Source organism: Geotrypetes seraphini, chromosome 9 (genome assembly GCF_902459505.1).
Source record: "Geotrypetes seraphini chromosome 9, aGeoSer1.1, whole genome shotgun sequence".
Classification (NCBI taxonomy): Eukaryota; Metazoa; Chordata; class Amphibia; order Gymnophiona; family Dermophiidae; genus Geotrypetes; species Geotrypetes seraphini.
The window spans coordinates 46,885,982-46,908,496 of record NC_047092.1 but is presented as its reverse complement, the minus strand read 5'-3'; the positions used below and the strand labels follow the sequence as shown (position 1 = coordinate 46,908,496).

Here is a 22,515-nt window from a genome sequence, read left to right as displayed (position 1 = left end):
GTGGAATCTTTGATGAGCCAGTTGTCTAGGTAGGGAAACACCTGAAGACCATGATTCCGTAGAGCTGCTGCTACCACTACCAGGCACTTGGTGAACACTCTGGGAGACAAGGCCAAGCCGAAGGGTAGAACTCTGTATTGGTAATGCAGATTCCCCACCCGAAATCTGAGGTATTGACGGGAGGCCGGATGGATGGGAATATGAGTGTAGGCCTCCTTGAGATCCAGAGAGCATAACCAGTCGTTCTGCTTGAGAAGGGGATAAAGAGATGCCAGGGACAACATTCAAAACTTTTCTTAGACTTAAAATTTGTTGAGAGCCCTGAGATCTAGAATGGGTCACAGATCGCCCGTCTTCTTCGGAACAAGGAAGTAACGGGAGTAAAACCCCCTGTTCTGCTGTTCCAGGGGAACAGGCTCCATGGCATGGAGATGAAGCAGAGCTTGAGCTTCCTGAAGAAGAAGGGCGGTCTGGGATGGATTGGAAAGATACTCTCTTGGAGGAAGCTCTGGTGGAACCTGAGTGAAATGAAGAGAGTATCCGTCCCTGATGATGGTAAGCACCCAGAGGTCGGATGTAATTATCGTCCATCGGTGGTAAAAATGATGGAGACGACCTCCGACAGAGGGAAAAGGAGACAGAGACAGAACGATGGAGGTTATGCTCTGTTGTAAACAGTCAAAAAGGCTGAGAAGCCTTAGGTGCAGCAGAAGGTTGGGATTGCTGTTGCTTCTAAGGATGCTGTTTTTTTAAAGGAGGGCGAGTATAAGGAGCCGGCTTAGGAGGAAAACGCCTCTGATAGATGACAGGAGAGCGTGTAGGCTTGGGTGGAGTCGGCTTTGGCTTGGGTCTGACGATGGAAGCAAACGATTTTGCATGGTCAGATAACTTCTTGGTGGCCGCCTCGATGGATTCATCAAAGAGGTCGTTGCCCTGACAAGGAAGATTAGCCAGGCGGTCTTGAAGGTTAGAGTCCATGTCAATGGTTCGAAGCCAGGCAAGACGTCGCATAGCCACCGAGCAAGCAGCCGCTCGGGCCTAGTGCTCAAAAGCATCATAACATGATTGAAGGAGATAGAGACGCAATTGAGAGAAAGAAGCAATCAGTTCTTGAAACTCAAAATACATTTGGTTGTCCATATAAGCCAAAACCTTCGGCAGAAGGGAAAGAAATTCAAAATAAGTAATGAAATAAAAATTATAGTTGAGGACTTTAGAGGACATCATAGCATTCTGGTAGATGCGACGTCCAAATTTGTCCATAGTTTTCCCCCTCTCTCCCAGGAGGAACTGTGGCATAGACCTTGGAAGGATGGGATCTCTTCAAGGAGGATTCAACAAGCAGGGATTGATGAGAGAGCTGGGAGTTGTCAAAGCCCTTGTGATGCACAGATTTATACCTCGAGTTCAACTTTCCTGGAACTGCTGGTATGGAAAAAGGAGTCTCCATGCATCGAGCAAAAGTCTGATTTAAAAGCTTATGAAGAGGAAGCTTGAGACTCTCAGCCGGAGGCTGAGGGAGACGCATGACTTCTAGATATTCCTTAGAATATTTGGAGCCAGTATCCAATTTCACATCCAAATCCAGAGCCATCTGTCACAAGGAAGATGAAAAAGATAGCTGATCTGGTAAGGCTGATCTGGTAGGACTCGAGGACGTCGAGGCAGCTTGTGTCGAAGAAGAAGCTTCAGCATGGAAAAAAGCATCGAAGGAACCTGGTGACTTAGACGAGGCAACTGAGACCGGAACATCTTCGAGGTCCGGCATCGGAGACCTTGACCGAGGAGTCGGTGGTCTGGTCGAGGTTGGAGTAGAACGAGGCTTCGAGGAAGATGGAATATCCTGTGAAGAACGCCTCGATGAAGGCCTCGAGCGATAATGAGAGCTGTGTCTAGAACCAGATCTCGAGAATCGAGGAGATTTCACCTCGAGACACAAGCAGCCGATGCCAACGTGTGAATAGGGCTAGAGGCTGTAGATCGAAGCTCCAGAGGCTTGGAACAGGAACCTCGATGCACTCGCAAAGACTCTGCACCTTGCTGAGAGTGTGAGGATTCTCGTCGAGGCACTCGCAAAGAATCTACTCCTTGCTTTTCGTGCTTGGATGGCAGACCAGACACTCGCAGAGACTCTGCTCCCTGCGAAGAGTGTGAAGGCCCCGACTGGGACATAGGAAGCGGCTCGACCTCGTGGGAGTCTGCTAAATGCCCAGGCAGGATAATAGGAAGCAGTTTAGAACCTATAATAGTAAGGTACTGAAGGAACTGCTTCTCTAATATGGTTTGAAAAGAAGCCGGCAAGGTGGGATCCGCGTCTGAAACCGGTCCACCTGCCTTGGCTGGAGGTTCCTTCGAGGCAGTGTGAGTGTGCTTTGACTTAGTAGTCTTGGACACTTTAATCACCACCGGCGGAACCGACTGCTGAGCTATCTGACCTGAGGAAACAGGGGAAGATACAGCAGGTGACATCGAAGCAAGAGCCGCTGCAAACGATGAAGGTTTGATGAGGCTCGAGGTGGAAGCAGAAGGCGCCGCAGGAGCATCGATGGAAGCCAAGGTCGAAGTTGAGGGATCAGTTGAAGACTCCATGTCGAAGAGCTTGTCCACCAAAATGCAACGACGCTTGAAAGCTCGAGGCTGAAATGTTAAGCAAGGCAGGCACGAGGTTGGATGATGTTTCGGCCCAAGGCACTTGAGGCAGCATCTGTGAGAGTCCGTGAGGGAGATCGTGCAACGACACTTGCTACACTTCTTAAAGCCTGTAGCAGGCCGGGACATAGGCCGAAAAATAGCCGACGCAAAGTCGAAGCTCACGGGCTGCGGCCAAGCGGCCCGTCCTGGAGAACAGATGGTAGATAAAAAAATTTTTTTTTTTAAAGAAAACAAACTAAAACAAATAAAACAGCGATTCGTGAAGAAAAAAACACAAACCGCAGTCGAAAAGAAAGCAAAAGTGAACGAAGTTGAACGCAGAGAGTCAAAGACGGACTTCTCGGCTCCGCGGAAAACTAAGAACTGAGGAGATGTGTCCTACGCTGGGCGGGAAGGCTCTCGTGCATGCGCGGTGCGGGCGACTCGAAACTTCTAGATTCTTCAAGTAAGTCTGCTTGTAAGGCATCCTCATCGGGGCTCCGTCGGATGACGTCACCAACATGTGAGAATAGGCTGCCTGCTTGTCCTGGGATAAAAGTATTTATTTTGCAACAGTAGCTAATTAAATATCAAAACATACACTAACGGAGAACATACATATGAATATCTAGAGCAACTTTTTCTTTGCACAGCTTGTGATGACAAAATGTGTTTTTGTCTTAAGGGGGGAAAACCATAAAAAAATAAGAAAAGAAACTTTCTTCCTCCAAACACAAATGGAGATACATAAAAAGGCTAAACGTTTAGCTTTTTATGTACAGTATTTATATCTTTATATCATTTAAACATTTATATCTTTGCTGTATAAGGTCCTAAAAGAAAATCTGTTTCCTAGAATACAAGTCCAGTTGTAAATAGCACATGTACATGACTTTAAATTTCAGAAACAAGAATGTGAACACAATCGTTTTGATAACCAGTGTAAAACAGGAACATTAAAGGTCTCATTTGATAAACTGTGCTACGGTTTTGCAGTTACTACTCAGTAACTGCAAAATTATCGTACAGCTGAATAACTTCTGTGGTTCTGTTGGGAGCATTCCACACATTCTGAAATGAATGTGTGTAATACCCCCAGACAGAAAAAAGGCATTATCATGTGTTAACTGTTGGGTGCAGATCCCAGGGCTAAGTGCTATCCTAAAAAAGGTGTGCAACTCAGTAGGCTATTTATAGAATAGAAAGCACACGTATTTTTCCGGTGCCCATGTTAGTTCCCCAGAACTGTAACAAGTTCACTACAGCCCAGTTGGTGACAGCTCATGCTGATCCTTGTGACCCTAGGCAAGTCACTTAATCCCCCATTGCCCCAAGTACATTAGATAGATTGTGAGCCCACTAGGATAGATAGAGGAAAATGTTTGAGTACCTCAATGTAAGCCACTTAGGCATAAGTGGTAAATAAATAATGGAAGTTAGATGTTCAGCAACAGCCACGTTAGATTTGGTAATTATTACATTACATTAGTGACTTTTATTCCGCCTTTACCTTGCGGTTCAAGGCAGATTACATTAGAGGTTATCTGGACAATTCCAGAAGAGATTACATAGTTGAGCGGTTTACTTTGAGGGATTAAGATACTTCCAGTGGAGTTAGTTTGTCTTGATGGATTTCTTGAATAGCAGGGTTTTAATTTCTTTTCTGAAAGTTTTGTAGTCTGGTGTCGTCATCAGTAGATTGGATAATTGGTGGTCAAGTTTCGCTGCCTGCATGGCCAGTAAGCCATCGTACATTTTTTGCGTTTGAAGCCTCTGATTGGGGGGTGCGTGAATGGTGTTTGGGTTCTCCTTTGCCTGGTTGTGTTAATTTGGATAAGGCAGTTGTTCAAGTAGGCTGGGCTGTCTTCATTGATTGCTTTAAATAGTAGACAGTAAAATTTGAATTGTATTTTTGCTTGTATTGGAAGCCAGTGTGAGTCGAGGTATGCGGCAGTGATGTGGTCGTATTTCTTCAGCGAATAAATCAGTCTCAGGGCTGTGTTTTGTAATGTTTGTAGTTGAGTTAGACATGAAGAAGTGATCAACTGAACTAAATAAGGATTTTGTATGCTCATGTATGCAACAAAGAAATCTACAAATAAGAAAGAGGACAAGAACTGGCTTGGATAAAGAATTATCTTTTACAAGCAGTCTCTCTCTGTGGCTGGTAGCTGAGATCTATCCTTAGCCCTACAGACAGGAATAACTGGTCAGACTGGATAGGTTAAATGGTCTGCTGCTGTTATTTATCATTTTATCAGAAGCCTTCTAAAGAAATATTGCAGAATAGGATGAGATTTTTCCTAGAAAAGAGAGAGGAACCAAGGAGAAAATATACTATAGAATTCCAGTTGTTTGCACATATCAATATATACAAATGAAATCTACATGCCTTTCATCTGAGTTTATGTGCTTTTTTGCTGAAATATTTTGTAACCTGTCAGAATGGAAACATGACTGGGTTATAAAAATCAACAGGACTTCTTCATTTGAGAACAAATTTAATAGAAGGCTTCTATTATGCAACAACAGAAACTTGTTTGAACCTTGGAAAATATAAAATCAGGAGGCAAAAGAGAATATATTTCTTTCAAACCCATATTGAACCATACCTTGAACACATAGCTAATTTATAGGAAGGACACTCACAGTCCTCTCATTAGCACCTGCTACCAATCACTTTATTGGCAATTACAAGGCTTGCCTTTTATTGCCTGGCTCCTGCATTTTGGAATGAGTTGCCATTAAAATGGTATATAAAAGCTAGCAATTCCCAATTCCACAAGTTGCTTTTCCATATATTGTTTCCATATGTTAACTAAAGGCAATTTTTCCAATGCTACGGTAGCGATTCTCCTGTGGCAAATGCAACGCAGCCCATTCAACACCTGCAGTAGCTTCAAGATTCGCTACTGCAGCTTTGTAAAAGGGGCCCTAAGTTGGTAAGACAGGTGCTTATTTAATTTAAATGGTGATGGTAAACTTATAGGTGCCTGTTGAATTGTATTTTGAGTAGAAAAGTGGTTCTAACTCCTGGTAAGAGGACTGGAGTATAGGGAATGGGTAAGTGGTTTGTTGTTTTAAGTTTCTGTTGATACTGTATGTTTTGTAATGTGTTTTATATTGCTTTGCTTTTGTTCTATATTCACCTTTCATAATAAATTATCAAGACAAACATCCCTTTGTTGTACTTAAACATCAACAATAGTACTCCAAATCTTTCTGATAATTCCTTCAGGTCTGGTAATAAGGCTATGCTCTAAAAGTCTGATTGTCAGGATACAAAAAAGTGGTGGCCCAGACATTATTTTAAAAAATGCTAATTCCAAAATTGAGCTCTAGAAGAGTCTTCACAAAGAATTACAGAAACAGATAGAACAAAAATACAGCACTGGAGACATCTGGCATATTTTTTAATAGCCTGCTCAACAAAAAATGGGGTCTAACTTTATTTATGACAATGCAAATTTCATTTTAATGGTAACAAAGACTGGTTGTAGGCAATAGGTGATCTAATTAGATTTCTATGATTAAGAATAATGAGGGAAATGGCAGAGATAAAAAGTGACAATTTATCAAAAAGTATACAAGCTGAATATCCAGAACATCAAAAAAATAACCAACAAATATTCAGAATAGAGCTGCTAATAGTGGAAGGTAACAGGATGAAAGGCAAGTAACTAACATGGAGAAAAAGGCCTCAGTGTTAAGGAAACAACCAAGAAACTATATGTTCAGTTATAAACTGCCATGCAAAACACATCCCAGGTCAAAAAACTCCATGGAAAAGATTCATAAAGATACAGTTTCCCGGGGAAGATTTTTTGAAGCAGTTGCTCTCTTTCTAAAGATATTCCCCTGATGCAGCCACTTGGCGAAACAGGACCTGTCAGGAATACCGAGTTCATTCTTTGAAAAGTGTGTTTGGTTCTGTATTGGAGCAACGGTTATTTAATTCCACTGCTTGTGGGAGATGAATGGAAGATAAGTGCAAGTTTTTACAGTTTTTGCTGTTTTTTGCAGTTTAATTTGTGTATTTTAAACTGTATCTTTATGAATCTTTTCCATGGAGTTTTTTGACCTGGGATGTGTTTTGTATGGCAGTTTATAACTGAACATATAGTTTCTTGGTTGTTTCCTTGAAACACTGAGGTCTTTTTCTCCATGTGAGTTACTTGCCTTTCAGCCTGTTACCTTCCACTATTAGCAGAGATAAAAAGTGTACAGATTTTTTGACATCTTTCACCCTACCATGAAGGGGTATGATTTGAACATGTTACTCATGGCTTATAAATCAACTTCAGAGATTTAAGATATGGTGTTTCATGAATAATCCTCTTCTTGATAAGAAGATTTCATAAGTGGCACAGTAGTTATGTCCGAGGGGTTGACAGCTTACTTTAAATACTGCTCTTCACACAGGACAAATCCTGCCAGGGTTCTGTTGTACTGAAAAACATTCTGCTTTTAATGTGTCTAGGTCACTTCTAAACTAAGAGCAATAATTTATACAGAGATTTGAAAGCATAAAACAATATGGGAGTTGAATATGGGGTTGAATAAATCTCCACATGGACTGAAACACTATAGGAGAAAAACTGTAAGCAAAAAGGCTATAGTTGCTACAAATCCATTTTAGGCACTGCTATACGCGATAGAGAGCTGCACGGGAACGGGGACGACGGGAATCCCACGGGACCCGCGGGCATCCCACGGGTTCCCCCTTCGGGTCACGGGGATCCCGTGGGGACGCCCCTAGGGTCGCGGGGATCCCATGGGGACGCCTCCGCGGGGCTGGATGTACTCAGTCGCGCGGCTCTTCTTCTCCCTACCTTCTCTGCTTGCAGCACAGAGCCGAACGGAAGTCTTCCCGACGTCAGCGCTGACGTCGGAGGGGAGGGAGGGCTTAAACAAAGCTTAAACAAAGCCCTCCCTCCCTCCGACGTCAGCGCTGACGTCGGGAAGACTTCCGTTCGGCTCTGTGCTGCAGGCAGGGCAGGTAAGGAGAAGGAGAGTAGCCTCGCGGTTCAAGTGGCTACCAAGGGAGGAGGGCGGTCCGCCCCGCCCCAGTTGCAGCACAGCCGGCCAGGTCCCCTTACTTTTGTGGCACTTCCCCGACCGACCGATAACAGCCCGGGTCCGACAATCCTCCCTGCCCTGTAGCCGCGAATCTAAATTACCTTCTTACAGCAGCTGTAAGAAGGTAATTTAGATTCGCGGTTAAGGGCAGGGAGGTTTGTCGGACCGGGGCTGTTGTCGGTCGGTCGGGGAAGTGCCACAAAAGTAAGGGGACCTGGCCGGCTGTGCTGCACCCGGGGCGGTAGAGAAGGAGGGGGGAGAAGGACACTGAAAGGCCATGGTGAAGACAGGAGGGGGGGGAAGGACTCTGAAAGCACTTGAAGACAGAGGAGGGAGAAGGACGCTGAAAGCACATGGGGGAATACAAAGGGGTGGAGAATGACACTGAAAGGCCATGGGAAGGGCGGGGGGGGGGAAGGACTCTGAAAGCACTTGTGGAAGACAGAGGGGGGAGAAGGATGCTGAAAGCACATGGGGAAGACAAAGGGGTGGAGAAGGACGCTGAAAGGCCATGGGGAAGATGGGGGGGAGAAGGACACTGAAAGGAAATGAGGAAGAGAGAGTAGGGAGAAGACGCTGGAAGGGAAGAAGACAGATGCCAGACTATGGGAGGAGCGGAGAGAAGAAGATGGGTGCCAGACCAATTTGGAAGGGGGAAGAAAGGGAGAGGCACAGTAACAGAGCAAATGGAAGATGCAAAAGGAAGAGAGACAGTGGATGGAAGGAATTGAATGAGAACATGAGGAAAGCAGAAACCAGGCAACAAAGGTAGGAAAAGAATTCTATTTCTTTTTTTTTTTTTTGCTTCAGGATAAAGTAGTATATTAGTTGTGTTGATAAAAATTTATAAACATTAGAGGCTCTGGTAGAAACCCGTTTACAAAGTATGTATTCTTCCCAATTAATATTTTCAAATTAATAAAGTCTTTTTGCTTATTTGTAAATGGGTTTCTACCAGAGCCTTTAATTCAGTAGCATAATTAAATGAAATAACTATTTCTGAAGTTTATAGGGACGGGCGGGGACGGAGGGGATTCCTCGCGGGGACGGGTGGGGACGGAGGGGATTCCTCGCGGGGACGGGTGGGAACGGAGGGATTCCTCACGGGGACGGGTGGGATTCCTCGCGGGGACGGGTGAGGACAGGTGGGACTTTGGCGGGGACGGGTGGGGACGGGTGGGATTTCTGTCCCCGCGCAACTCTCTAATACACGATTCTATAAACAGTGCCTAACTGAAGATTAACAGCATCATGTTCCTCAACACCTAATTTTTAGGCTCTGTTTATAAAATTGGGGCCTAAAGGCCTACTCATTCTGCGCAATGCTGCTGCTTCCACACAGATCAAAAAATATTTCGTTTTGGCAAGTCTAAGATGTTAGTATTAATGGGAGAGTCTGATCGTTTCTCAGTGACATTGTACACAATTTTAGAAAAAGTGTAAGGATTTAGAAGTTTGTTCTGCATATGCAATTCTTATGCTCAAGAATTTTGTTGCTTCTTATTAACTATTAAACATTGCATTCCACATATCTTGCTTTTGACAAATTTGTAACCTTTGTTTTGATTGGTAAAAATCAAGGAAGGAGACTTTTATTGGCATTCTGGCTTCACTGCATGAGAATCACTGTGGGCCTCTTTTACAAAGCCATTTAGTGTGGGTCGCTGCAGTAACTGTCCCAAAGCCCATAGGGATTTAATGGGCTTCAGGGTCATTGTCGCACAGCTTTGTAAAGGGGGGGGGGGAGTATTAACAGTTCTCAGACGGTTGTGGGTTCAAACCCATACTGCTCCTTGTGACCCTGAGCAAGTCACTTAATCCCTCCATTGCCCCAGGTACATTAGATAGATTGTGAGCCCGCCGGGACAGACAGGGAAAAACACTCGAGCACCTGAATAAACTCATGTAAACCGTTCTGAGCTCTCCTGGGAGAACAGTATAGAAAATTGAATAAATAAAGAAAGAAAGTTCTTTGCTACCTGTCTCCAAGATCCCATATAAAGCATTACTTTTTCACCTGGTTCAGAATTCAAAGGCTGCTTTATTCCCCTTCACCTCCACCCCCACCCCCACTTTACTGCAGCATTTGATACTATAAATCGTAAGCTATTGCTTTCTATATTGTCTGCACTCTGCAGTCAGGATTAGTGGCATGGTGCAGTTTGGTTTGCACCTTTTCTGGTGGATAGACTGCAGGTTATACTCTGGAATGAACAGTGTTCAGTGGAAATAACTTTAGATTTTGGGTTACCACAGCAGTCAGTGTTATCACTGCTATTGTTTAATATTTATCTTAGCTCCCTTAGTCATTATTATTCAAAGGGCAGAAGGATTTTGCCAATATATAAGCAGTTATGGGGTAGAGGCTGGTGAAGATCAGAATGCAGCATTAGAACATTTGAATGAATATTTGCTGAATATATCTTTGTGGTTTAGGAAAACGGAATTAAAGTTGAATCTTGAAAAGATATATTATATTTTGTCCTCCAGAAAAGGAATGCACTTTGTCAACTGCCATCAACTGATAGTATCTTTTGCCCTCTCCTATCTGGTTAAAAATCATAGGGGTCTGGGTTGAATAGTGGTTTAAGATTTGAGGAACAAATACCATATTTTTATTTCTATAAGACAAACTTTTTCTTCCCCAAAAAAGTGGGTGGAAATAAGGGTACATCTTATGGAGCAAATACATACCCCCCCCCCTTAATTCCTCCGGCGGTCCAGCGTTGTAGGGCAGGAGCTTTCAGCCTCCTGCCCTTCCCTCTGGCTGACTCCCGAACGGCAGCGGCAGAGCAGCGCAGAAGGCAGGCGCAAACTTTTCGCTTCCTGCCTTGTTCCGCGCTGCTCCATGAAGGAGAAACCACCATTATATAGCCGTCCTACTGTTGCCAGTGCTGCCTTGTTCCTTCCCCTTACATATGCCAAACTCCCATCCGCCCAGATAACAGAGCTTTCAGCCTCTTGCCCTTCCCTCTGGCTGACTCCCGAGTGGCAGAGAAGCGCAGAAGGCAGGCGCAAACTTTTCGCTTCCTGCCTTGTTCCACGCTGCTCCATGAAGGAAGGAAGAGAAGCCGTCTCACTGCCACCAGCGCTCACCCTTCTTGCAGTGCTGCTGATTGGCTCCGCTCCTCACTCGGCCCATGAGGTGAGCAACTGGGGCTGGAGCAGCCAAGCTCGGGACAGCAGCGAAGAAGCATCGTGTCTCTAAGATGAAGAGCCAGATCTTCCTCTTCCAAGCACAGCACCAAACTCCCATCTGCCCACCAATTGACTAATAAAGCTGGCCCAGAACTGAGAGGGGGGGAGGGGCAAGTCCCGACCGAGCTTTCATGCATTAGTGCTGTCTAGATTTTTACTTTTTTAAAGTATGTTACCAGCTGCCGGTGCTGTCCCTGGCCTGGAGAGGACATTGCCCCAGCATGTCCTCAGCTACAGATGAGCCATGAGCTTCAGCTCCATCTCCGTGCTCTTTGGCTGCCCCAATCCTAGGCAGCTGTACCAAGTGGAGCAATTTCTTATGGCAGCTCTGATCAAACTGCATTGTACATTCGTATGTTAGGTAAGCAAGGCATTTAAATAATAAGATATTTCAGTGTTCTTTCCTATAGTTATTAATGAAAGAAAAGAATTTGCAAGTGTTAAGACACTTTAATTTGTTATTGCTAATTTTTGGCTAAGCAAAATGCTTTTATTTTTCTGTAGGGTAATGCGAATATTTTGTTTAAAAGGGTTGCAGGGCTGTGTTTTTGTTTTTTTAGTCTTGGGTTGAAAAAAATGAATGTTTATAGCTCTGCAAACACTATCCCCCTGCCTGCTTGCCTCGGGATGGGGGGCCCTGCCTGCCTGTCACTAGGCCTGCCTGCCTGCCACTAGGCCTGCCTGCCCTGTCCCTACCTGCCGATATGGTTCTCCAAACTAGTGGCAGAGAAAATAAAGGCAAAAGAGTTGACGTTCGTGAAATATTAAAAAACCCAAGAAGAGGAGAGCAGAAAGGACTACAGGGTGAAACTGAAAACAGCCAAGAGAGAGATACATCTGGCGAAAGCACAGGCGGAAGAACAAATGGCTAAAAATGTAAAAAAGGGAGACAAAAATTTTTTCAGATATATTAGTGAAAGGAGGAAGAAGAAAAATGGAATTGCTAAACTAAAAGTTGCTGGGAACCGATATGTGGAGAGTGATGAAGAAAAAGCAAATGTGAAAAACTACTACTTCTGTTCTGTGTTCACAGAAGAAAATCCTGGAGAAGGACCTAGATTGCCTGGCAAAGGTACACGAGAAAATGGAGTAGATTCTGCACCGTTCATGGAGGAGAGTGTTTATGAGCAACTTGAAAAACTGAAGGTGGACAAAGCGATGGGACCAGACGGGATCCATCCCAGGATTCTAAGGGAGCTCAGAGAGGTTCTGGCGAGTCCTATTAAAGACTTGTTCAACAAATCTCTGGAGACGGGAGTGGTTCCTGGGGATTGGAGGAGAGTGGATGTGGTCCCTATTCACAAAAGTGGTCACAGGGATGAAGCAGGAAACTACAGGCTGGTAAGCCTCACTTCGGTTGTTGGAAAAATAATGGTAGTGTTGCTGAAAGAAAGAATAGTGTACTTCCTTGAATCTAATGGGTTACAGGATTCGAGGCAACATGGCTTTACAAAAGGTAAATCGTGCCCGATTGAATTTTTTAATTGGGTGACCAGAGAGCTGGATCGAGAATATATGCTAGATGTAATTTACTTAGATTTCAGCAAAGCCTTTGATATGGTTCCTCATAGGAGGCTGTTGAACAAACTTGAAGGGCTGAAGTTAGGACCCAAAGTGGTGAACTGGGCTAGAAACTGGCTGTCGGACAGACGCCAGAGGATGGTGGTCGCTCGGAGGAAGGAAAGGTGAGTAGTGGAGTCCCTCAGGGTTCGGTGCTGGGGCCGATCCTGTTCAATATGTTTGTGAGTGACATTGCTGAAGGGTTAGAAGGAAAAGTGTGTCTTTTTGCAGATGATATCAAGATTTGTAACAGAATAGACACCGAAGAGGGAGTGGAAAATATGAAAAAGGATCTGCAAAAGTTAGAGGAATGGTCTAATGCCTGGCAACTAAAATTCAGTGCAAAGAAATGCAGAGTAATGCATTTGGGGATTAATAATCAGAAGGAACCGTATATGCTGGGAAGTGAGAAGCTGATATGCACGGATGGGGAGAGGGACCTTGGGGTGATAGTGTCCGAAGATCTAAAGGAGAAAAAACAGTGTGACAAGGCGGTAGCTGCTGCCAAAAGGATGCTGGGCTGTATAAAGAGAGGGGTAGCCAGTAGAAGGAAAAAGGTGTTGATGCCCCTGTACAGGTCATTGGTAAGGCCCCACTTGGAGTATTGTGTTCAGTTTTGGAGATCGTATCTGATGAAGGATGTAAGAAGACTTGAAGCGGTCCAGAGGAGGACGACAAAAATTATAGAAGGCTTGCGCCAGAAGACGTATGAGGAGAGACTGGAAGCCCTGAATATGTATACCCTAGAGGAAAGGAGGGACAGGGGAGATATGATTTAGACATTCAAATACTTGAAGGGTATTAATGTAGAACAAAACCTTTTCCAGAAAAAGGAAAATGGTAAAACTAGAGGACATAATTTGAGGTTGAGGGGTGGTAGATTCAAGAGCAATGTTAGGAAATTCTACTTTACGGAGAGGGTGGTGGATGCCTGGAATGCGCTCCCGAGAGAGGTGGTGGAGAGGAAAACAGTGACTGAGCTCAAAGAAGCATGGGATGAACACAGAGGATCTAGAATCAGAAAATAATATTAAATATTGAACTAAGGCCAGTACTGGGCAGACTTGCACGGTCTGTGTCTGTATATGGCTGTTTGGGGGAGGATGGACTGGGGAGGGCTTCAATGGCTGGGAGGGTGTAGAAGGGGTAGAGTAAGTCTTAACAGAGATTTCGGCAGTTGGAACCTATGCACAGTACCGGGTAAAACTTTGGATTCTTGCCCAGAAATAGCTACGAAGAAAAAATAAAAAAAATTTAAATTGAATCAGGTTGGGCAGACTGGAAGGACCATTCGGGTCTTTATCTGCCGTCATCTACTATGTTACTGTTCAAAAACTGAAACTGTGTAGAAACTGCTGGCAGTTTACATTAATAGCATTTCTGGTAGTATAACCTATGGCAGTATAAAAAGAGTGAGAACATACATGCATTTGAACATCAAGCAGATGCAAAGCTGAAAAGAGTGCAGAAAACTTTTATTACAACAGCTCATTTATGATTCTTAAAAATAAATGCACTTGTACATTTTTTAAACACCATGGCACCAAAAATACCTACTGGTACTCTGCTGCTCATAATAGCTGAACCACAACTCATAATAATTGCATCTGTTACTTCTGTAGGATTTTGCATATTACTTTACAAGATGTCTCTTATTCAAAACACTAATATGAGAAAGCTGAACAAGCTACAGATTATTTAGTTACCATGGATATAAGTGGTATGTATACTAATACACCACAGTTTCAGGAAATAACAGTACACATTACACTTGTTCAGTATCCAACAGGCGCCAAAGTTCCTACAAATTTTTTTTATGATCTCCTGAAGTTAGTACTTACTAAAAACATTTTTTATATATTATGGTCATTTTTATCATTAAATTAAAGGTACAGCAATGGGGGCCCTATGGCCCTAGATTTTGCACTACATTAGGTTACTGACTTTTGAAATCAACTGGCTGTACCAATCATCTTTCTGACCTACTAAAAAGGGGTTATTTATTTAAAATATTTATATCTCGCACATCCCCAAACCTGTGTGAGTTACATAAAATTATTTAATTTTTTTGGTTATGGTTTGGAGTGATCAATTTGAAACTGATATTCAGCTGAATTTATACAGGTAGGCATCCCTCCTACCCAGGTAAGTCACTGGATCATCACTGGATTTTCAGTACCACTTATCCAGATAGTACTGCTGAAAATCCAGGGTAGCGTCAGAATTATCCAGGGGCATAGCTAAGGTGGAGCCAGAAGTATTCTGGGTACCACCAATACTTAGTGCTGAGCAAATGAAGTCAGAGAAACACCTGTCCCAGTTAGCTACCTGGGTGTCAGTGTTGAATATCAATAGCTTCCAATAGTCACCAACTGTCAGATTCTTTAAATAACACCATTGTTGGCGGCCACCAAATGCGTGTCAATTGCACAATGGTCCCATTTAGAGAACTGCACCTCCGGCAAAGATAGGAACCGTAAATGAAGACCAGGGTTTTCAAGGCCTGCATTTCCAGTGCCTATCTTTGATGTGAATCACACTTCCAGAAGTGCCTACCGGTACCTTCCAGAACTAGCCACGCCTAAAGTGGTGTTGGGCGCCGGGAGGTACCTCCGGATGCGCAATTCCAGCACTGTTTGTTTAGGTGCCATTAGGTGCTTTGAACTTTTATTTAAGTACCATTTAAAATGGCATGTCCCTCTTAAGCGTCCTTTATGTTTTATGATGTTTGTGTTTTATATTTTCTTTGTACACTACTTTGAACAGTTTGTAACGCTTGGGGAGATGGTTTATAAATGAAAAGATGTAATAGAATTATCTAGAATTGATTAAAGCTAACATTTCTAAGGTAGCCTAAGGGCTTCTTTTACAAAACCACGCAACAAACACGCTGACTTCCATTAATGGACGTCAGAGCGATTACCGCAGCAACAGCCGCTAGTGCGGCTCTGTAAAAAGGGGAAAGGGTAAATCTTATTAAAAGATGAAAATAAAAATAATTTGAATACAAACAAAATGTCATATATTTTACCTTTGTTCTACTGAAAATAAAGTCAATATACCCATATTTTTCGCTCTATAAAACGCACCTAGGTATAGAGGAGGAAAAACCAAGAAAAAAAAATTCTGAACCAAATGGTGTACCCAGTCCCACTTCCCTCCCCTCATTGTGGTATTTCCATGATTTTAACCCCACCCTCACCCCTTTTTAAATTCTGGTGGTCCAGCAGTGTATCGGCAGAAACGAGCTTTCTGTGCTCCTGCCTGGCCCCGTGCCGCTCCCTGAATGGCTGCCGTCAGTTCTCGGCAGCCATTCAGGGAGAAGCATGGGCCCAGGCAGGAGCACGGAAAGCTTGCTCCTGCCGATACACCACTGGACCACCAAGATTTTAAAAGGTAATATTCGTTCCATAAGACGCACAGACATTTCCACCCACTTTTTTTTTTTTTGGGGGGGGGAAGTGTGTCTTATGGAGCAAAAAATATGGTAACTTTTTTGTAGTGAAAAAAATAAATCAGATGTACCTGGTTCACAGCAGCCATGGTGATGGTGGTCAGTCTGACAACATTTGTCTCTTAAAGGCATTTTCTGTGAGCGTGATCTACTTTCTTCTGTATCCAGTTCATTTCTGTTGTTATGCTAAAATAAGCAAATAATTTGGTCACTTCCCTAAAACAAAATTCATCATACTATATTAATGTAATGAATCATTAAATGGGTAAATTGTTTAAAAAAAAAAAAAAAATCACACATACTTAGGGCTCCTTTTATCAAGGCGCAGTAGGGGGTTTAACGCGCGGAATACTGTGCGTTAAACCGCCTACCGCGCTAGTCGCTAACGCCTCCATTGACGAGGCATTAGTTTTTTGGCTTGCCGCAGGGGCTAGCGCGTGATGAAATGTCCGACGCGCTAACCCCCGTAGCGCGCCTTGATAAAAGGAGCCCTTAAAGTTACAAACTTTCAACTACAAAACATTACCAAATATATGCTAGTTCAGTTTTTTTAAGAATGACATTCTATAATCTCATTTCTAAAGTTACTGCTTTAAATGTGGTTGTGTAACTACAAAAAGGCAATATACAAGTCCCTATCCCTTAGCCCTATGTTAGTAGAATATAATTTGACATTTCTAATAAAAAAAAACTATGTATATTTATTGGAGATTAAGGGCCCCTTTTACACTGCCTTTTACGGCAGTGATGCTGCTATGGTAAAAGTGCCAAAGAAGCCCATAGGAATTGAATGGCTTTGTAAATGGGGGCCCTAACTGTATTACATAAAAAAAAAAAAAAAAAAAGAATCATTTTCAAATACCTGGTTGCGCAAAAAGTGTGAGGTCTTTCGAAGAGTGCTATATGTTTTTTCCATGACTGGAGTTAAATATAAGCACTATTAAAATGGATGGCTCAAAAGCTAAAAGACAAAAATTAGAATGAATTTTATAACAAAAGATCAAATAAAATAAAAGTTTCAGATTTAGGAACTCACTGGCAATATATGGTTTCCAACATATTCACATGCATTAGAAAAAAAAAAGTTATGACCTTTGTGTATCATGAAAATCTTTACACATCATCTAACATCTAACAAATAACATCATCTAAAAATCTAGGTCAATTTTAAAATAATTTATTGTACTTCTTTTTAGATGCTCAAATCAAGAGATTTTTGAAAAATCCCACCAAAATCAATTGACTAATGTAGTAAAGCATTTTCCATTTTTAACTATGGTAGAAATACTTACTACATGGAATGGAATTCCATTCATGTCATCATCTGATACCATAATCCATATTCACACAAATTTAAGCTAATCTAACTTCTATGGCTACTCAAAACTATGGGGGAAAAAAAAATCAGTGAAGAAAAAATACTTAAATTCACCAATAATGACGAGCAGAAATATTTTCAGTAGCAGCGCCTCAATTATGGAATTCACTGCCCGGATATATCAGAGCAGAAGTTGCTCTAGACAAGTGTAAAAGTTTTTTGAAAACTTTTTAAAGATGCTTTCGAATATTAAAATTCACTAATCGAATGCATCTCTGCAGACTTCCAGTTTTTTTATCATTGTTTATGCTTTTTAGCTTCCTCCTATTATGTGATCCTTCAACGTTGCCTTTTTCTAAAAAATTATGTGGTTCCACCCTGTTTCCCATCGTTGGCTGTAGGTCTGTTTGTCTGTGTAAAGGTATATGCAAAAATGTTTTTGTTACCCCTTTTTTACATTTGTAATTCACTTTGAAACTATGTTATAAGCGTATTCATCAAATTTTAATAAGCATGAAGCATTAAATAATATTCCAACCTGATGCAAAATTCTACTATTGTGGAACCCATATTGTAAAGAGCACGGAAGGTAAATTAAAGGCCCCTTTTACTAAAGTTTAGGATGCTCAGCATTTAGAACACTACACCTATGTGGCACTTAGAACATGCTAATATCAAATAGCATGCACTAAGCTTTTTAAGACAAATATGTATAAAATGATTGTTTTTCATCTTTTCCTAAGGGACAGAGTGACCTAGGGCTAGATCCTGGAATGCAAAGGGAGGAGCCTAAGGCCCCAATTAGCTCAGATGCCCAAGACCCCTCCCTCCTGGGAAGGGCCATAGATGTCTGAGATAATCGGGGCCTTAGGCATCTCCTCATACATTTCAGGATGCACCAGGAAGGGGAAGGCCCTCCATTTTGCAGTGACAGCCTACAGAGCAAGAGGGACTGGGCATCCCTCCTGCTGTCATCAAATTACAAGGCATGGGGGAGGTTTGATGGGTGTGAAGGGGGTCCAGGGAGTGAGGGCATCAGGTGATAGGAGGGAATGGGCATCCCTCCGGCTGTTTTTTTTGTGGAGGGGCCTTATTTGCATGGCCAGATCAGAGAATGAGTGATTGTGCATAAAACCATGCAGTAAATAATTTTGTGCATTGGGTCGTTAGACAATCTTTGACTTTAGTGTATCTGGGCCCTAGTGATTAGATCTACAGCCTCAGCACCCTGAGGTTGTGGGTTTAAGATCATGCTGCTCCTTGTAACCCTGGGCAAGTCATTTACACTGGGTTTTACTAAACAGCGCTAGAGGCTTTTAGTGCTGGCCAGCGAGGAATTCTATGATCATCAGAGCATTTACCTCACCAGCTCACACTAAAATCCTCTAGCGCCGTTTAGTAAAAGGAGCCATTACTCCTTCATTGCCCCACATACGTTAGATAGATTGTGAGCCAACTGGGAAAGATAGGGAAAAATGCTTGAGTAACTGAATGTAAATAACTTATACAGCCACCACTGACAGATGGTTTATAAATATATTAAATACATTTTTTAAATGACTGCTTTTTCTTTAAACAAATCTTTGATCTGAAGGAAGATTACCTTCGAAAGCTAATCGAACCTTACTTGTTAGTCCAATAAAAAAAAGGTATTACTTGGATTCTTTTTGTTTTGTTTTATTTTTCTATATTCTATATATTATTTTTAAGAGTGGACTAACAACTGCCACACCATTTCTTTAAACAGAAAATGCCACATTAAAAATATATATATTGCACAATAATGTATTAAAATATAAATCAGAAGACATCTAGATGTTACTCCTAGTCCTGACATCACTTAAAAATGTCCTGACTCACTTAAAAATGTCTCATTTACTGCAGTGAAAAAGCTCCATGGCATGCCAAAGTAATAACTTACAAAATATTTTCAAAAGTGGAGCTAGGTGCAAAAAGATACAAGATTTGTATTTGTCTATTTTTCCATATAAAGCTCCCTCTGCAAAAGATATCTGCAAGTTCTACACTTTGCAAACAGTGCACTTTCATAAGGACCCTACCACACAAGAAAATACAGTATTTAAAATCAAAATGAACAAGATGCAGTTTGTAGCTCATCAGAAACTACAACCCAGTACAATTTCACAGCAGGTTGCGACCTAGTATTTATGTGGGTAACAAAGTTGCAAGTGAATAAAGTTACTAACCTGCTAGGAATCTATCATAGATATGGGGCAACCATAATAATTTACATTTGAAATACACAAACCACAAAGCCTTGTAATGTCATATGCTTTACAAAATCACTTAAAAATACATAGATACTCCAGGATTTAATTCTATTTGAAGAGCCTCCAATCAGTTTTTCTTTTTCTACAGATCTCATTTTTAAATGTGAAACCTACTTCAAAAATCAAAATTTACATAACGAGATTGATTTTATATATATATAGTCAGTTTGAGAACTTGAATATAATGAACATATGTTTGATGAGCTGAATCCACATAAAATTGTATTCTTCCCTATCTGCAACAAATAGCAAAATCAGCATCGTTACAGTATATAATACCATAAAATGTGTTTAATACACAATTGTAAATATTACCAAAATCCTAACATCGAGGGTTTAAAAAAATAAACGCTTTAAACTTCAATGACAGGGTCAGCACAAAAGTATACATAGCCTTGGAGGGATGTCGTATCTGTCCTGGCGTGTTCTATAAGCTGCATCGAAGGACAAAATGTAAACTCTCGAAACTTAACTTTTTTTTTTTAATAATGATGATTATTATTACTTTTCAACCTGCTCGCGAGAGACATAACCATTAACCCTTTCAGCACTACCGCTGGATCCCGCCTCTTTTCAAGAATCAGTCAAAAAGAGACCAAGTCACGCGCATTTGGCTGCGCTCACACGCACCCGTCGCTCGCACGCACTCAAGGGCCGGGGGGGAATCCCCCCTCCCCATTTCTCACAGTCTTGACACCTTCTTCCTCTCTCCCCGGTCAGCATGTCTCCCCCCCCCCCCCCAACCAACTCCTCCTCCCCGTCCACGGTCCGGTATCGTTCCCTCCACTCTCCTACCGCGACCGAGGTCTGGCATCTCTCGCCCATTCTCACCCCCCCCCCCCCCGGCTCTACCTTCAAACTTTGTCTCTGAGGTTGCCGGCAGCAGCGGCAATTTTACACGGGTTGCCTGCGGCGGCCCCGGAGCTTTCCCTCCGCCGCGTCCCGCCCCGCCGGAAACAGGAAGTCGAGTCAAGAGTGGAGGCGGGACGCGGCGCAGGGAAAGTAGTTGCGTCACAGGTGGGGAGGGGGGCGGGAAAGGCTCCGGGGTTCGTTGTAGGGTTAGTGTTAACGGGCGACTTCAAAGATAGGGTTGAGGGGAGGATGTGGGGTGCGGGGACGGAGTAAGGTTGGAGCGGGAGATTGAATAAGTGAGAGAGAGGTTTGTGGGGGTGACAGTTCGATTGTTGAGTGTCTGCTCCGGTTGCCTCGGCTCAGTTGAGATCTCTTTAATGTTTATTTTAAAGGGGTTGCCTGGAAGAAGTGCCAGGAGCCCTGTCGCCCCTTGCAATTCGCGATAGGCCTTGAGTGTTTCCAGTAAGGGGCAGCAGGAGCCTGACAGTTTTCCCCTAGACGCACGCAATTGCGCAGACGTTTTACGCATTCGTTCAAGGGCTTGCATGTGCGCTGTATGTTCCCAGATGTCCTCCGCCAAGCCCCTTCCCTTGCCTTGTTTAGAAGCAGACTGAAAACCCACCTTCTTGATATAGCCTTCAATCCATAACCCTGCTCCCCACTGCCCACCGGCCCAGCCAGCAGATTAACCGTTCCTCTTAACTGTGTCCATGATATCCTGTTTGGCTGTTTAAATAGTAAGCTCTTTCGAGCAGGGGCTGTCTTCTTTGTAACTTTGAAACAGTACTCTGGTAGCTCTATACAGTGGTGTAGTAAGGGGGGGAGAGTGCAGAACATCCTGGGGGCTGAGTCAGAGGGGGGGGGGGAGCTGGCTCCTCTCTGCCAGGCCTGGTCATGCTTGTGCCATCTCTCCCCACACCCTGTACCTCTGTATTATCTTTGCTAGCATGAGCAACTTCTGCCCACCCCCGCCTGTTTCCTCTCTGAATCACTTCCAGGTCACGAAGAAATCCAACGCTGGTGCAAGGAGCATGCTGCCGATGCCACTTGCGCTGGCGAAGATTTAGATACGTAGGGATGGGGAGGGAGAGCACAAGTGTGGAATTGGGGTTGGGAAGGAGCAGGGGGCGGGTGCCTCCTACCCTTATTATGCCACTGGCGCTATAGAAATAATTAATATTTTATTTTATTTATTCAATTTTTCTATACCGTTCTCCCAGGGGAGTTCAGAACGGTTTACATGAATTTATTCAGGTACTCAAGCATTTTTCCCGGGGCAATGGGGGGATTAAGTGACTTGCCCAGGGTCACAAGGAGCAGTGTGGGTTTGAACCCACAATCCTAGGATACTGAGGCTGTAGCTTTAACCACTGCGCCACACACTCCCCTGCTTTTGAACCTGTACCTGCGAGCCCTTGCTATGCTATGTAGCTTTATTTTACTGAAACTATTTTTTTTTCTGTTTAACCAGGCTGGGTCGTTTAGCACCCACTGATTAATTTCCACTTTAGTATAACAAAATACTTCTGGATATTACATTGGTTGCCAGTCAAGGCAAGAATACTATTGACTTGGCTGTATTTGTTATAAGACATGGAATGCTGCTACTCTGGGTTTTTGCCAGGTACTTTTGACTTGAATTGGCCTCTGTGAAGACGGGATAGTGGGCTCGATGAATCATTGGTCTAACCCAGTAAGGCTATTATTATGTTCTTATTGTATGTGAGTTAATTTTGCATGAGGAAATGGCTTTTATAAAGTTGTGTGGATGTACTGTATATGCATGTGTACATGTTTTAAGACATCTACTAGTACATGTTCCTAGAGTCTGCATTTAGATGGAGCTGTTATATATCTATTTTATTTTTTAAGTTGTATAACTTTTCTTATTGTTTACTACTATAAAACAATAAAAATATTGAACACACAAAAAAAGAGCCATGTACTCCCATTAGAATATATGCACATAGTTTCACTTAACTTCAATCAGGTGTAATTTTGTATGGAAGCACTACTGGGGATTATTCTATTAGCTTGTTCCATAAAGGCAAGTAAATTGACTTCATAAATTAAAATTGTGGATTGAATTTTTAGCACGGTGTTCTCAAATTATTTTCTACATATATTACTTT

The 22,515-nt window shown here is 42.7% G+C and overlaps 1 protein-coding gene across 4 annotated transcripts in view; it reads right to left on the bottom strand.

Moving 5' to 3' along the window:
• ZNF800 (zinc finger protein 800) overlaps positions 1-20,536 on the bottom strand; it is a 64,692-nt gene extending 44,156 nt beyond the window's left edge. The window contains exons 1-3 of one of the 4 annotated variants that reach the window (XM_033958709.1): positions 20,384-20,536; positions 16,785-16,883; positions 15,994-16,108 (exon numbers count right to left, since the gene is read on the bottom strand). In XM_033958709.1, the coding sequence (XP_033814600.1) occupies positions 15,994-16,108; positions 16,785-16,838 (169 nt within the window). In that variant the 5' untranslated portion in view covers positions 16,839-16,883; positions 20,384-20,536. Of the gene's footprint in view, positions 1-15,993; positions 16,139-16,784; positions 16,884-20,036; positions 20,061-20,161; positions 20,186-20,383 lie in introns of those variants that run through there. The other 3 variants (XM_033958710.1, XM_033958711.1, XM_033958712.1) reach the window with 3 other exon arrangements.
• Positions 20,537-22,515: the final 1,979 nt, after the last annotated feature.